This window comes from Zootoca vivipara, chromosome 10, assembly GCF_965207765.1.
Source record: "Zootoca vivipara chromosome 10, rZooViv2.hap1.1, whole genome shotgun sequence".
Lineage (NCBI taxonomy): Eukaryota > Metazoa > Chordata > Lepidosauria > Squamata > Lacertidae > Zootoca > Zootoca vivipara.
Genome location: NC_142593.1, coordinates 25,133,835 through 25,150,356, shown reverse-complemented (window position 1 = coordinate 25,150,356; position 16,522 = coordinate 25,133,835). Strand labels below are relative to the sequence as shown.

General features: G+C 43.9%; 1 protein-coding gene across 4 annotated transcripts in view; it reads right to left on the bottom strand.

Moving 5' to 3' along the window:
* CHD1 (chromodomain helicase DNA binding protein 1) overlaps window positions 1-10,271 on the bottom strand; it is a 45,208-nt gene extending 34,937 nt beyond the window's left edge. For all 4 annotated transcript variants that reach the window (XM_035099670.3, XM_035099671.3, XM_035099672.3 and 1 more), the window contains exons 1-2: window positions 9,534-10,271; window positions 7,539-7,738 (exon numbers count right to left, since the gene is read on the bottom strand). In XM_035099670.3, the coding sequence (XP_034955561.3) occupies window positions 7,539-7,591 (53 nt within the window). In that variant the 5' untranslated portion in view covers window positions 7,592-7,738; window positions 9,534-10,271. The remainder of the gene's footprint in view (window positions 1-7,538; window positions 7,739-9,533) is intronic.
* Window positions 10,272-16,522: the final 6,251 nt, after the last annotated feature.

Sequence of the window (16,522 nt, the reverse complement as noted above, 5' to 3'; positions counted from 1 at the left end):
CATTGCATTTCATTATCAGCTTTCAGTTTCCTGTTCACCTACTCATCAGTTAATAAAAAGCAATTATGTAAGTATCAGTTAAATTTGTAAGTGTTTCAGACAAACTAATTAGACATCATTTTGTTCATACACACACACACACACACACACACACACACACACACACACACACACATATATACACGTAAACTGGGCATGTGTGTTCCTCTCCAATGTTCAACAAAACTGCTGGACTGATTGCATTCAAATTTTAACACAAAGTCAAACGTGACTGAAATAGCAAGCTCATACCGTTTTCAAAGACAAATGTCACACCTGGGCCACGTAAAAACCCAAACGCCTGTGTTCAAAAACACACAACTCACCCTAAAGTGCATGTTGGTAAATAAAATCAGGAGACCTTGCACAACAGCGGCCTCTAGCAGTGGCTACACTGGTACTGCAGGTAGGAAAGCTTCCCACTCCACAGCAGCTTAGCTCGGCTTTGCAGACTAGGCCAAGTAGAGGTCTGCAGACTAGGCCAAATAGAGGTGGGGGCTCCCCTGGGTGGGGGATGGGGGGAGGAGGGGACGGGAAAGGTCATGGATCGGGATAGACTGGGGCCAATCACAGGGGTGAGCCGCGGGGGGTGGAGGGAGGAGTTTGAAGGGGGACTCTGAGGGCCCATTTAACAGACTAATCCACAGTGGGGCCAACAGGGGAGTCTGAAGGGGGACTCTGAGGGCCCATTTAACAGACTAAGCCACAGCAACGCATGGCAGGGCCAGCTAGTTTGAGTATAACATTGCATTCAGATGATCACACCTTGGCCTAATAACGAAAAACAAAACAAAACACAGACAATTTGTTCCTTCCTTCTCACAGGTTGGGAAATAAGCCAGGAATTCTCAGGATCAGTTTTACTACTGAACTGGAAAACTATGGCTTCTAAAAAAGTCAAGATATAACATCACAGTTTAAAGTTACAGTGGTACCTCGCAAGACGAATGCCCTGCAAGGCAAATTTTTCGCAAGGCGAATGCGTCTTGCGATCTTGATGGTGACTCGCAAGACGAATTCGTTTTGCGAAAAATTCGTCTTGCGAATCGCGGTTTCCCATAGGAATGCATTGAAATTTAATTAATGCGTTCCTGTGGGCAAAAAAAGAAATTTCAATGCATTCCTATGGGAAACCGCGATTCGCAAGACGAATTTTTCACAAAACGAATTGACTCGCGGAACGAATTAAATTCGTCTTGCGAGGCACCACTGTAGTTTCATAACATGGCGTCTTTGGAAGCCATTAACCTATTGTGCCCAGTTTCAATATAGTAAGAAACTATAGTTAACAGAAACTTCCTGGTTTCATTTGCTCATGCAACATGAAATAGCTGCATGAGGAGGAACAGGTCTCATTCAAATATCCTTTGAGATATGATCATCCAAACATGACAAGTATCTTGCTATATTTACTTCATACACTATCAGAAACAGTATTTTAAATTAGCCAAGAATGGACTTTGTTGGAGCAAGCATAATATCCAATCCTTAACTTTAATATGAAAACTCACGAGCTCCTTAATTGTTGCTAAAGCAGCAGGTGCAATTTTGTGAGATCTGGTGCTTCTGGGGTTTGAACATGGGACCTTCTGCATACAAAGCAGATGCTCTACCATTGAGCTACCCCCTTGCTGCAGCAGGTGCATTTTTGGTTCAAGTTTGTTTTGCTATTTTCAATAGGTGATATTCAGTCAGTGCTCCCAGAACCAGTGTGTCAGAAGTGGTTAGCCACTCACGGGAAAAGAGACAATGTGATTTTTGCCAATTCCCCTCCCTAGGTAGCTCCTAATACCACCCTCAACATCAACTCGAGGTTCAGATCATTTTTTGGGGGGGGTGCTGCTACTGCTAGGATGTTGGGAAGTGGAACAAAAATGGCCTCTCATCTTCCCTGAATGGACATAGCCTACTGGATCAAAAGTCCAGTGGAACAACTGGATATTACACAAAGCCCCAATACAAATATAATTTATCAAAGTTCTGCATTACAAGAATGAGCTGTGCTAAGACTTAGGTTTGTGTACTTCCTTTGTGAATGTGGGATATTAAAGCTTTCACTTTTAATTTTGAATGCACAAGTTTTCTGTTGTTAGTTCAAACAAACCCAAATCTGAACTTACAGAAACTGAACAAGTGTAATTTAACATGGAATCTTTCAATTTCCTCCCCTTGCAAATGGAAAAGGGAGGAACATGTTAGGCCAAGATTTGCTGCATATTGTTATTACCGATTTTTAAAAAAACACACACAGCTTGATCGGACAACAGGTCTATGAAAATAAAAACATTTTAAAGTAACATTGTCTCAAATGAATACGAATTACATACAACTAATGGTACCATTTCAGAAAATAGTAGCATCTACAATGTTACAATACATTTCAGTGTCACATTGAAAGCAAAGAGCTAATGATTTTACATACAGTACTAACAGCTGCACCAACAAAATTAAGTCTCAAAAACCTCAAGTTAAAAACCTTTTGCTCATAAAAGCAGAACACCTAATTATTATTATTAATTTTATTTCTACACCGCCCTATACCTGAAGGTCTCAAGGCGGTTCACATAAAGGATCACATACATAAAATCAAAACACAGTGGTACCTCGGTTTATGAACACAATTGGTTCCGGAAGTCTGTTCATAAACTGAAACGAACTTTCCTATTGAAAGTAATGGAAAGTGGATTAATCCGTTCCAGACGGGTCCACGGAGTACTCAACCTGAAGTGTACTTAACCCGAAGCATGGGTGTAATTGGTTCCGGAAGTCTGTTCATAAACTGAAGCGTTCATAAATTGAAGCGAACTTTCCCTTTGAAAGTAATGGAAAGTGAATTAATCCGTTCCAGATGGGTCCGCGGCGTTCGTAAACCGAAAATTTGTAAACCGAGGTGTTCATAAACCGAGGTTCCACTGTACAAACAACCCAATTAAAAAACCGTAAAAAGAGCCAGCATTTTAAAAAGGGTATAGTATGTAGATCAGGTCAGGCAAAGGCCCGGTTAAAAAGGATCATTTTTGCCTGGCGCCTAAAGGTGTATAGTGAAGGCGCCAAGCGAACTTCCATGGGGGAGCATTCCACAGATGGGGAACCACTGCAGAGAAGGCCCATTCTCGTGTTGCCACCCTCCTGACCTCTCGAGGAGGCACACAAAGAAGGGCCTAAGAAGATGACCTCAGGGTCCGGGTAGGTTCATATGGAAAGAAGCGGTCCTTGAGTTATTGTGGTCCTGAGCTGTTTAAGGCTTTATAGGTCAAAACCAGCACTTTGAATTGGGCCCAGAAACTAATTGGTAGCCAGTGCAGTTGGACCAGGATCAAATGCTCATTAAATAAGTAGACCAACAGAGCCTAAGTTCAGAAAAGAACTTTTGTTTTAAGTTCAAAACAATTTCCTGTACATGTATTGGCACTTTTCAATAATCCTTATTACAGAATTTACATTTATCCAATTTCCACAAGTTAAGAATTTTTACCTCCCACAATATGACCTCTGTGACCAGATTTGACTCCTAAAGACCTTAAACTGACCTTTGAAGCCTAGCTTTATTGTTCTGCCTTGCAAAGAATTGAAGTACTACCAAACTAATAAAGCCTGTTCAATGTATTAGTTGAAAAAAGTACTCAGTGCTTCCCAGGCTCCTCTGAAAATCAAATTGGTTGAATTCAAAGTAATTTTGTAACTACAGATAACACAGCTCATTTGGTTCATAGCAGTGTTGAGGCAAAAGAACAGTGTACCAATAAAAAAACCCTGATTTATAATTTATAAATTAAGTTAGAATTAAAACTGGTCTCAGACAAAAGAACTAGAGACAGTAAGCTGCAATCTGTTGATTCCAGGGGAGATTGAGAATCTAAAATCAGTTTTGAGAATATGTGCCATGACACATAAAACAGACTCTACCCCAACAAACTATTTGTTAGATAGGACACATTTACTTATTACTAGGGCTGTCAACCAATCAAGAAATTCTATTCTTTTGAATATAGTTTTACAATATGCTACTTTGATTAACCAAATGATTAGATCATTTACTAAACAATAAAATGAGATATTGAAAGCTAAACCCAGATTTAACCATTTTTCATAATTTTAATTAAGGATACTTCTAAGGATCAGAGTGGCAAACCCAGCAGGGAAAAGGTAGTATCATCATGCTAATTGCCAATAATAATCACACACATTTATACCATTCTTTAGTCTCTAGAGTGTTTCAAATACATACATATCAGACTATTCAAAAAGAAAAAAACCTGTAAAGGTAGGTTGTTGGTATTGCCCTGCTTTCACAAATGAGGATTAAGACGGAGGGACCATCTTATGAATTCATGACAGAAGAGACATTCAGATGGGAACATGTATTTTAATGCGGTAAAAGCAAGAGTCAGAACCAGCAGCGGAGCATACATTAATAGTGCCCAGGGTGCACATGCGCCGGGGGATGGGTGCAGGAGGCGAAAGGAGCTCACTGTGCACCAGCCCAGTCCTCGCTGCCACTGGAACAACACCAGCCCTGAGCCATTTTGTGAGGCTGGAATGATCCCAGCCTCACAAAGCAGCGCACGGCTGGCTTGGAGAGGGCGGTGTGAGCAGCAGCACCCCTCCCCTGAAAAATGCACCCAGGTCAATCACTCCAGCAGCTCTCCCCCATGTGATGCCCCTGGTCAGAACCCATTTCCCCTCCTCCATCCCTGAGTACATGCATCCTACATTCCTTTTCTCCTACAGCCTCATGCTTTTCTTATTTCCCCACCACTCCACAGACACTGTTCCAGCCTCCCCCTATCTCATTCCCTCAGCCTCCTGGCCTCTGTCTGTTAACTAGCCCTAGCCCACCTCTCTCCATGTCATCTATCCTCCTGTCTTACACAGCTATAGTTAATCCTTGGGTATCTAATACACATTATCAGTAGAATACAAATAGCTGTAAGAATACAAAAGTATGAGACTGAAGTGGTAGTGGCTGGCAATATCACAAAGCCTTCTCAGGCTGCCTTAAAGTGATTTTACTCAATGTAGTTTCCTGAGGGAAATAGACATTTTGGGAGGGTTTTGAAAGGGAACTTCTACAGCTGAGAAGTCAGATGCCACAAAGACACTCTATTGCATTCCACAACTTTCTGACCAAAACTTTCCCATGAATGCAAGCAAAGCTGTTAAGAACAGCAAGTAGACAGGCAGACTTCAGACATGTAGAGCATCTTTATAAAATATAAAAATGGCTCAATTACAAATTTATCTTGTTTCATATTAGTCTACCAATGAGCATGACTTGGGAATCTCTTTTATATTCCACTAATATGGAAAATATATGAATTATTCCACCAATTACACTTTTAGAAAAGCATACTCAAACTATCAAAATTGTTAAAACAGAACATAAACTGGCAACTTTATCAGCATCCCAAGTTTTATCCATATAAGCACAATTATACTGCCTTTCAAGCACTACTTCCAAGTCTCCAATATATTTCCAGATGTATTATGAGAAATGACAAACTACCAGTCTGCAGATGACAGCTGGGATGGAAAGCAGGAGCAATTCTGGGTAGCTTCTGCTCCACATTCCACCAGGCTGAAGAAACAGGCAATGCCAAACCTCACTAGTAACTGCAGGCTGCTCAACTAGCACTGATGGGGACCACCTATCTACAAATCAAGCAACCATCTTTGTGACACAGCTGTCTGTGCTATAGTAGCTAAGGCTCAAATGACAGCTGCCCTTGAGTTTCCATACTACAATAAAAATGGAGGGTCACATTATTTTTGCACCAAAACATTACCAAATTCAGAATATTCATGGGAGTGTTAGGACAAAGGGGAAACCTTGTAATTTTAATCGGGCTCTTCCTCACATTTTAAGTTCAGAGCGGTAGTAGGTTCGAGAGTGAAAACAAACTACTTCTTCCATACAGCACACTTTATAGAATTCACTGTTGAAATTTGGTGTGGTGCACACTGCCTGAGATGGCTTTAAAGGAGGATTAGATAGTCATGAAGTACAGGAATAAGCAGCAATTGGCATCATGTTCTCACACGCTTATGAGAAACCCACAAGCAAGGTATGAGCATGATAGCATTCTGCTCACTTGCGTTCCCCAGCAACTGGTATTCAGAGGTATGCCATCAATATACGCTAAGCAGTACATGCAGGTTCAGAGGCACAATGATACTGAATAGCAGTTACTGGGTTGTGGGGAGAGGACTATTCCTTTCATGTCCTACTGGTGGGTTTTCCAGAAGCATTCACTACATATAGCCACACTATGATCAGGATGGTGGATTAGAGCAGGCCTCCTCTTACATTTTCTAAAAAGCTTCCAATTTATAAACATATAGTGTTTTCAACATACATGAACAAACAAACCTATCCATTTGTTTTTTTTGGAATCCCTTTAAAGAACAAAAAGAGACACCTTAAGTGGCCTTCTAAGACAGGCCTTCTTATCAGAGGCAAGTCCAATTTTACAGCTAGCTACCCAGCTAGGGAGTGTTCCGATATCTAGCTTGTGAGAACCACTGCTCAAGACACTCTACAGCACATAAGATATGAACATACAAGGAAAACTACATGATATATATAATTCAATTCACTACAGTACAATTCACTCTCTCTCTCTCTCTCTCTTCACAAGTCCCATTCAACAGTATTTACTTGCAAATAAGATGGCATAGGATTGGATCCTTTACAGTATCTGCAAGGCTGGGTAACACACAAGTATATATAAGAATTCTGCTGGACTGGGCCAAAGGCCTGTCCTCAGTGGCCAACCAACTGCCTATGGGAAGCTCACAAGCAGAATTTGAATACAACAGCAGCTTCCCCACCTGTGATTTCCAGTATTCAAAGGCATACTGCCTGCAACAGTGGAGACTGAACATAACCCTCACTGGCACAAGTCCCAAGATACTATGTGCTACTTCAAATGGGTTTACTCTGAAATAAGGCTCAAGTCCTAAGATGGTATAGAATTGGATTCAAGTTTATTTAACCAGGTAAGTATGGAATGCAGGAATTAGCTACTCCATGTCCAGCACTCACTCTAGATGAAACCATTCCTTGATTCCATGCAAATATGGAGGTGGAACTCCCTCCTCTCACCTCAATCATAAACACAACACAAGGATGACATGAAACACCACTGAGACAGAAAGTGAGAAACGCAAGTGAGGAACATGATGCTGGAGCAGGAATCTGTCTAAGATATGGTCACAAAATGTATCCTATGGAGATCACTTAGTCCTGTGTAATCAGATACATATGACAGGCTGGGCTAAGCACCCTATCTAAACCATTACGTATACTGCTGTTGCAAAGACATGCATATTTGAGTGTTAGTTAACCATATTCCATTACTGCCGGAGGCACATTATTAACGGATTCACTAGACTTGGGTCCTGGTCCTTGTGCACACTCTGATTTTTAAGTAAATTCACTTTCACAAAAATGTAAGGAAAATATAAGATTTACCAGAGGCAAATCTTTAAGCACATACCTTGATTCTCCACTACTGTTCCTTGCACTTTCTTCATCACTGTGCCCATTCATTGTAAATATTTACCAAAATAAAAATATAAATAAAGTTCTTCCAGTTTGGAAGCTGGATATGAAAAGTCCACTTAAGAGAGTCGTTTTCCTTGCTCTTCAGATATTTCACATGTAACTTCAGCGGTTAATTGTTTTTCCCAAGTTACCCTAAAAAATGAATACACAAATAATAAAGATGTGAAATGTTTACAAATCTGTAATCTACTTGAGGATACTGCAGTAAACTAGCTGGATATGTGCAACTCATCAGATTCTTGAATTATTTGTTACATTTATAACCTTGCATTCCTATTCCCCATCCATGTTCTAATTACACCAAACCCGTGAGATAGTGACTGGCCCAATGTTGCTTTGTGGCTGAGTGGGGATTTGAACCTGAGTCTCTCCAGTCCTAGTTTGACAGTGAACACTCATAATGGATTCTCTCAGTGATCTTTACCCTGTAAGCTCACACAGCAGGGTCAGTACTATTCTTCAGAGGCTAAGTAACTTCATACATTGGAAAACCCAATTTGATCCTTTCTGAAGCATTTTGACATTGATCTAATTAGCAGTGCCATTAGTGACAGTGCCAAGGGAAAGCAAGGGAGTACCGTAGTGCTGAAGGAGACTGGAACTTTTTTCTTCTGAAAGTAAAGCTGCAATCCTAAACCACCTCACTAGAGCATGTCCTATTATAACAATTCATCTGACTTCTGAGTAAACATACATAGGACTGTGCTGTAAGCAACATGCATACATGAACCATTTTATAAATTTGCAGCACCGGTAAAATGCAGCTTGCTCACTCACGTTAAGATTATAGTCTCCTGTCTGCTTACTTGAGAACTGAAACTGCAAGTAAACATACTAAGACTGATTTATAACAAAATTGTCTTCCTGACCCACAGTGAATGTACAAATCACAGATCCCGACTATGATTTCTATGGCATTGCCCCTTTCAAAATCCTATACTAAGGCCAGCTCTGTTAAGTAGCTGAAATTACTCTTGTGCTGCTAAATCTTATTGCCACCAGCACAAGAGTAATTTCTAGCTACGGTACTTAGAAAGTCAGCGTCCTTCGGGCATCATACAAACTAACTTGGAATATCACAGCAGCAAAGATCATCCACTTGGTCTCAATCAACCCAGGTATATATATTTATTTAAGGGAACCCAAGCAAAAGGCGGGGCCACTGATCAGAGCAGCAGGAAGGCACCGCACCGAGTCCCTGATAGCCAGTCTGTCAGCCAATGAGCAGCGGGCCTCGTGGATTTAGTGGGTGCCAAAACAAATGGGCTTCCTCCCCTCCCTCCGGTTCCCCCCTTATCGCGGCGGGTGTCTCCCGCTGCTCCTCGCGGGGCGCCCTTCCCACTATTACTGCCGCCGCTTCTTTTTTAGGCCGGCCGCCTTTCCCCTCCTTGCCCCGCTTGCGAAAGCCTCGCTGCGTCCTGCATAACCGCCTCTCCTCGGCCGCCTGGTAAACAAAGGGAGATGGCGGGGGAAGCTGGAGGGGGGAAAAAAAGACAACCAGCAGCACCAACACGGCCGGCTCCTGCGAGCCTCTCTATGGGGGTGAAGGGCGGGGGCTGAGTGTGAGAAAGCGAAGGCGGTCGGACAAACGGACCGGCCTGAGGCGCACTGGCTGAACAAAAGCGGCGTTTCTCCCCCTCAGCGCGTCCTGTGTCCACCCGCTTTCCACACAGAACCGAGCAAAACCGCCAGGGCCGGGCCCTTTCCTTCCTTCCTTCCTTAGATCGGAGCCTCGGCTCCTAACTCCCGTCTAGCCGGAGGCTGGCTGGCTCCCTCCCTCCCTCCCTCTGCGCCCTTCCATTGCCCCACCGCGGCCTACAGAAGGCGCCCAAGCCGGGTATGGCGCACCTCTCTCCGATCCCCACAGCCTGCCCTCCGCGCGCACTCGCCTCCCCTCCTCCTTCGCTCTCCGTCGGGCCGCACTTACCGCCAGGCCTGCCTGGGCCTCTCCTGAGGAGTCAGCGAGGGGGAGAGCGCTGCAGCCGGGCCTCGAGGAGGAAGGAAGGAAGGAGCGCTCCGGGGCCTGCCGGGATCTCTTCCCTCTCTTCTCTTCCCTCTGCCGCTTCTCTGGCCCTCCCTCTTGGCCTACCCGGGGGGAAAAAAGGGAGGGAGGGAGGGAGAAGCAGCCCGAGCCCTCGCAGAAACAGAGAGAAGCGGCTTAATAGGGAAGAGCGCGACGGGAGGGAAGAGAATGGGTTAAAAAAACCACCCCGCGAGCCCGAGGTGAGCGGGCGCGCGACGCCGTTGCTTTAAGTCCTCCCGGCCGCCGCCGCCATCACGCTGCCGCAGCCGCTCCGTACAACGTCCTCCTCTTTCCTTCACCCCCTCCCCTCCCCTCGTCCGATGGAAACCCCGGGCGTGATGTCAGTCCTGGGACAGAGCGGGAAGGGGAGGGAGGAGTCACGGGCGAAGGGAAGCGGGCGGCGCGGCTCGCGCAGGACGACGACGACGATAGCGGCCGCGAGGAGGCAGGAGGAGGGAGGGAGAAGGAGAAGAGGGCCGCGCCAGGCCTGCCGGGAGGGAAGAGAGGAGGGAGCCTGCGGCGCGCGTGGAGTGGTCACGAGGGGTCTGTGGGAATTGCGGCTCCGGGGCCCGTGGGGTGAAGGAGGGCGCCGTCAGTGACTCCACTTTATAAACCCACTTCGCTTTTGCTGCCCGCGTGTGTAAATACTCTTCTCCGCAGGAGCCGACTCCTAGGGGTCGAGGGGGTCTTCACCCCACCAATCAATTTTTTAAAGCGGCTGAGCCCCTCCACCCCCAGTTGATGGGCATTACCATTCAAATAGTGTGCAGTGCATCATGTGATCGATTATGCGGGGCGGGGCTTACCTGGGAGCCCCCCTCCCATTTTTTTATATTCAAATTGGCATTGCTACTTTTCTCTGCTCCCCAAAACTTACGTCTCAAATTTACTGTACCTCGATGAGGGGTTATGCAAACCTTGTTACGATGTTGGAGGTAAAGCTCTGAGGAAGAGAAACAGAACTTGTTGCTGTCTCTCTTCCTTTCCCTCTTTCCTTTCTCTTTTTTTTTTTTGGGGGGGGGGTTTACATTCATCATCCTTTCACAGTTTGAACTTTGCTTCCATTTGATCATTGTACTGTAATAGATTGCTTTGAAATCGTTTTTGCACGTTTAAGTCCCTCAATCCCCCACACAAGTTGCCTGACCTGCCCCGTATTTTGCCCAACTAAAAGTGGCAACCCTACTCGCTGTATTTATCCAGATCTGCTCCACCGACTTCTTGGCTGCTTGAGAACTTACAAGTTGTGTCCTACTGCCTTGTAGTAGTTTTAGGCTGCAATTCTGAAGTCAGTGGCTGTTTACTTCTGGAGTAAGCTTGCTTAGGGACAGGCTTCTGTGCTTGGTTGGTGAAAGTCGTCCCCCCCCCCCATTCATATGCCTTTAAAGTGTATACGCTTTATAACTTCAAAAAAAATGTAGTTGCTGCTTGTGGAAAGCTATATTGCCCCCCCCCCCTTCCAGTTGGAAGGCTATGTGCACTGGTTTTCAAGGCGGGAAAACGGCTCAAGCTGTGTATTCCTCAGAGTAGCCGAGTAATAGGAGCATTATGTAAGTCACTGAACTGTGGTTGAGTTCACAGAAGCTGTGATTAATACTGGGACACAATTGGGAAATCCAAAATTTGGTTTGGAATACAGTATAGCCTTCTAGTGCCAGGTTTGTAAAACAGCTTAGTTCACAGCCACACTTCACATCTGGCAAATGCTTGTGGTAGGGAAGGCTGATTTCAAGTTAATTTCAGAATCAGAATTCAAACTTAATTTCCTGCTCTTAATTATCAACTTGTGTCCCCCCCCCCTTTGGAAAGCACATTAACAGTTTTCATCTCTCAGGTCAAAACTGGGCTACGAAAGAGAACTCCACACCAGCAAAACATATGTTTTGTCCAGCTTCTTCCTACCTTATGTTTTATGGCCATTGTCATCTCTAAAAGCACAGCTGTCATGAATATAGCTATGCTTCCAGCACATCTCCTGACATTTGAAAGATGAAGCAAATACATGGTCACCCCTCATCCAGCAGAGATCAGTTGCTCTCTACAGCACATCCAGTCTTAAGGCATCTGTATGCTACCAACTTTGTTTTAACTAAATAAAAATAAAAAGATCCTTCCAGTAGCACCTTAGAGACCAACTAAGTTTGTCATAGGTATGAGCTTTCGTGTTTTAACTAAGATCAATTTGGTTTCTTGCAGTGAAATCAGAGAACTATAGGTTGTTGTTTTTTAAGTTTTGGTTACAATTCAGTTTTATAGATAGTAAAATTGTGTTCAGGGCTGCTAGATTCCTGCCTGCTTCCCACACTTCAAAGACTCTTAACTACAAAAATTCATTGGAAAGAAACTATGGCTGTTAGATTTCTAAGAGAATACAGGATGTTTGTTGAGGGGAATAACTCAATTCTTCCAGGTACAAACTGAAAAGTTTTCAGATGTTCAAGAAGAAGTTTCTCAAGGAGGCATTCTTTTTTCCTTGTTTATACTTAGGTTATGCAATATATTTGCAGCCAACAGTATCTATATTATTCATGATGCACCTTTAAATACTTAGGCATAAATCCAACAGAGACATGCTTAATCCCACTGATTCAGCAGACTTAACCATGCCTAGTCCTTAGCACTTGAATTTAAAACAGGTTTATACTCGGTTTAATCAATCAGTTATGGAGATAGAAAGCCAGCCTGAGTACAGTAAGTACGGTAACTTCCTGTGTAATGTACAGGGCATCACATGTCTGCTGGCAGGGAACAAATTGCTGGTGTGTCCCTAAGACATTGAGCTCCTGGCTCTTTGTTCCCTTGAGGATAGGATAGCTAGCCTGGTTATGGCACAGTAATCTGTTGTGATGGAGAATGGAGCCTTGGGGATAGGAAGGCAACATACTGAGGAAGAGAGAAATAGTTGCTTAAAAGGGGCCCATTTGATGATGAAACAGCAATGAGGTGGCAGGCGTGCTTACTGCAAGGTGACTTGTCTGCAAGGTGTGAATGATATGGATATTGAATTCCATCTAGAAAATGCATAAGAGAATCCATGGCTTTGGTGCACGTTGATCCCAGTGCTGTTGAGAAAATAGTGCTGCAGTCCTAGAAGAAGAAGAACTAAGATTTTTAAATTCAGGATCTCCAAAGAAGCATTTCAGGGATAAAAATGACCAAATCTGGAGACTTTCAGTGGATTGATAACAGGGTGTTGTTGTGGGGAAAGGGTTTATATAGCATAGGTACTGGGGAAAATTTGGTTCAAGCAAAGCTGGTAGAATGAGTTATAGTTAAACCACCGCGGAACTGGGAAACTGCCACTTGATATCAGAAAGCTTGCAGATCAGCTTTTAAATTCTTTTCTATTTGAAAGCCATCAAGAGCTTAGACTCATCTGATTCAGGATGATCCTTCCATAAAGAATAGTGGTATAAGTCTTCCAGGTCATATAATTAACGATAGGGCACAGCCCGACAATATGCAAGAAGTCATGAAATGACATAGATGGAAAAAGGGGAGAAATGCTGCCTCTGCGAAGAACTGTGTAGCAGCAACATACCTGCCATGCCTTGCTTTGTTCTGAGGGAGGTAGATTTGGTACGAGAATTGTATTGCCATGCCTTTGCCAAAGCTATGAGAATAATCTTGAAATGGTTCTTTATTCTCAATTACTGGGAAAGTGAACATTTGAATTCTTAGAAAGATCCACATCCTTTTGATATACAGTAGTAAATGCTTTGGAACACTTAATCATAGGATTCAGTCCAGGGTTGCATCCCAAGGGGTGCCCAAGATCTGGTGTGAGATATATGTGCTGTCAGACTGGTTGGAAACAGTAACCACAGTACTAACAAATATGTAAGTGGAAGGCATAAAGGTAAAGGTAAAGGGACCCCTGACCATTAGGTGCAGTTGTGACCGACTCTGGGGTTGCGCGCTCATCTCGCATTATTGGCCAAGGGAGCCGGCGTATAGCTTCCAGGTCATGTGGCCAGCATGACAAAGCCGCTTCTGGCAAACCAGAGCAGCACATGGAAACGCCGTTTACCTTCCCACTGTAGCGGTTCCTATTTATCTACTTGCATTTTGACATGCTTTCGAACTGCTAGGTTGGCAGGAGCTGGGACCAAGCAACGGGAGCTCACCCCGTCACAGGGATTCGAACCACCAACCTTCTGATCAGCAAGCCCTAGGCTCAGTGGTTTAACCACAGCGCCACCTGGGTCCCAAGTGGAAGGCATAGCCACATTTAATTTAAAGGGGGTGGGGAATGGAGAAGTAGTTAAAAGGGAATGTCAAGAGGGCCAATTCTCTTTAGGATGCATGAAAGTTGTTTAAAACCACAATAACAGAAGCTTGGTTGGAATGTATGCTACTGATAGAAAAGCTGCAAACAAATCCAAGAGCATGTCAATATGGTTTACAAGTAGAGTCAGGGAAGCTGTCATAGTTGAGAAGGCTCCCGTGGAGCATGGAGATTTTGTCCAAACAAGGAGAATGAAAAGAAGCAGTAACACTGGGGGGAAGAATAGCAGGTAACAATAAGTGGGAAGGGAAATAAATTAAGAAATATGTGGTGAAAAAGATAAACAATAAACTGCATTAAATATATCAGAAGCAGGAAACAGCTATGTATTGGACTGTGTGTGTCAACAGTTTTGGGACGAAAGTTTTTCTTATGACTAGCCATGTATCCCAGAACTCTGCTTACGATTGAACCTGTACTTGGAGCTGATGCTAAGATCGTGTGGTGATTTTATCAATAAAGCTTTCATGATTTCCTGACCTGAGAATCACGAATCTTTCATCCATGGGTGAAATCATTAAGTTACATAGGTTCCTAACAACAACACCACAACTTTGAAAGGGACATGAAGCAACTGAATGATGAGCAGATGTTGACATGTATAAATGTTGCTGTTTTCATTGGCAAAAATGTCATGGTATATGTTGCACTAAATGCCAGGAAAAAAACAGCAGCACTGTCGCAGAAAGGTAAGAAGTCATGGCATATTGTGAGAGAGGCACATTAAAAGCATTTAAAGTATCCTTGCTTTCATTGAGCAGTCCATAATGAAGAATAAAGAAATTGTGAACATACACAAAGTACATTGCTTTGTTGTCTGAAATCTACCAAGGTAATTTTGAAGACACAGCAACTGTACGAAAAGCAATCCATTAAAAGAGGTGTACATCAATATCTGAGTTGTCTGAAGGTAGAACAACTGACAGTAAAAAAAATTACCTTGTGGTGTTAGGGCGGGGAGCAGAGCTGCTATTTAATCTGAATGCCTCTACTTATGCTCTACTGCATTTGTTAATAAGAGAAAAATCACAAACTTACTGTAAGTTCCAGTTCTATCTCATCCAAAGAAAATTACTTGATAGCTGCTGGCTGAGAGCAGCAGGGCTTAATCAAACAATGCAACTGGTGCTGGATCCGCAGAAGTTTCGTGGGGTATGTAGGAAAAATGCTTCTTTGCTGTGCTACCGTGTTTCTCATATTATAAGTCATGTCTTATATTTTTTCCTGAAAAAAACACAGCATGGCTTATTTTCAAGGGATGTCTTATTTTTTAATTAAGTACCAGTACCGGTATCTGTACAGACCACAGACCTGCTCCCACCGGGTCTTCGCGCGCGGCAGGCATAGGCTGCAGCCGGGTCCTGGGGCTTCGCGCACGCGCGGCAGGCAGAGGCTGCAGCCGGGTCCTGGGGCTGCGCGCACGCGCGGCAGGCAGAGGCTGCAGCCGGGTCCTGGGGCTGCGCGCACGCGCGGCAGGCAGAGGCTGCAGCCGGGTCCTGGGGCTGCGCGCACGCGCGGCAGGCAGAGGCTGCAGCCGGGTCCCGGGTGTCCGCGCGCAAAGGCTGCAGCCGGGTCCTGGGGCTGCGCGCTAAGGCTACAGCCAGGTCCCGGGTGTCCGCGCACGGTGCGCAAAGGCTACAACCGGGTTCTGGGGCTGCATGCGCTGCGCGCTGAGGCTGCAGCCAGGTCTCGGGGGTTAACGCGGCAGCAGCAACCCTTCTTTGCCACAGACCTTCTTCCACCACCCGGTACGGCTTATTTTCGAGGTATGCCTTATATTTTTCCACCTCAGGAAAATCCTGCCATGCCTTATTTTGTAGGGATGCCTTAAAATATGAGAAACACGGTAGCTCTTGGGCTGCTACAGCAAGGAGGCCTGGATCAAGCCTGTTGCTGTCTTGTGACACAGCAGGGTCAGCTCAGGATCTAGCAGATTCTAAATGAAACATTTCCCTAAAAAACCACAGGCATTCATTTTGGGAATGGTGCAGATAGTACCCAGTACCCAGCTGTCAGAATTTTAATTTTATTTTATGTATGCCACTACAGCAGCTCGGATCTTGTTAGCCCCAAAATGGGAGGTGAGTGAGGTCCCCAGTCAGGAGGATTGGCAATAAAAATGATAGAATATGTAGAGTTAGCAGGTCTGACAAGGAAGATAAGAGAACAAGAGGATCAAGTATATAAAGAGTGGGAATTTTTTGGAGCATTTGGAAAATAAACAAGTGATTAAGGTAAATTCAACAGTATAATATATAACAAAGAATAAAGGGGGAAAGTGAACTAAATGGAAGGGGAAGAAGGGTAGTCATTTAATATTTCATTATAAAGAAATATATTAACGGAAATGTATATTTGAATGTGAATGTGATTTTGGAATTTGTAATAATGAAAATTATATTTTTTTGAAAGAAAGAAATGAAAGAGGATCTAGCAGATTCTGTGACAACCCAGCCCTAAATGTTCTTTGCGGTGTAATTTGAAAGACCATTTCTAAATGATAAAGAAGCAGCTTTGAATCTTAAGAAAAACTGCTCGTGGGCATCTGAATTCACTTCTAAGTGTTCAGTTTTTTTTAGATTTCAGCTACCCATCCAGTTTGCAA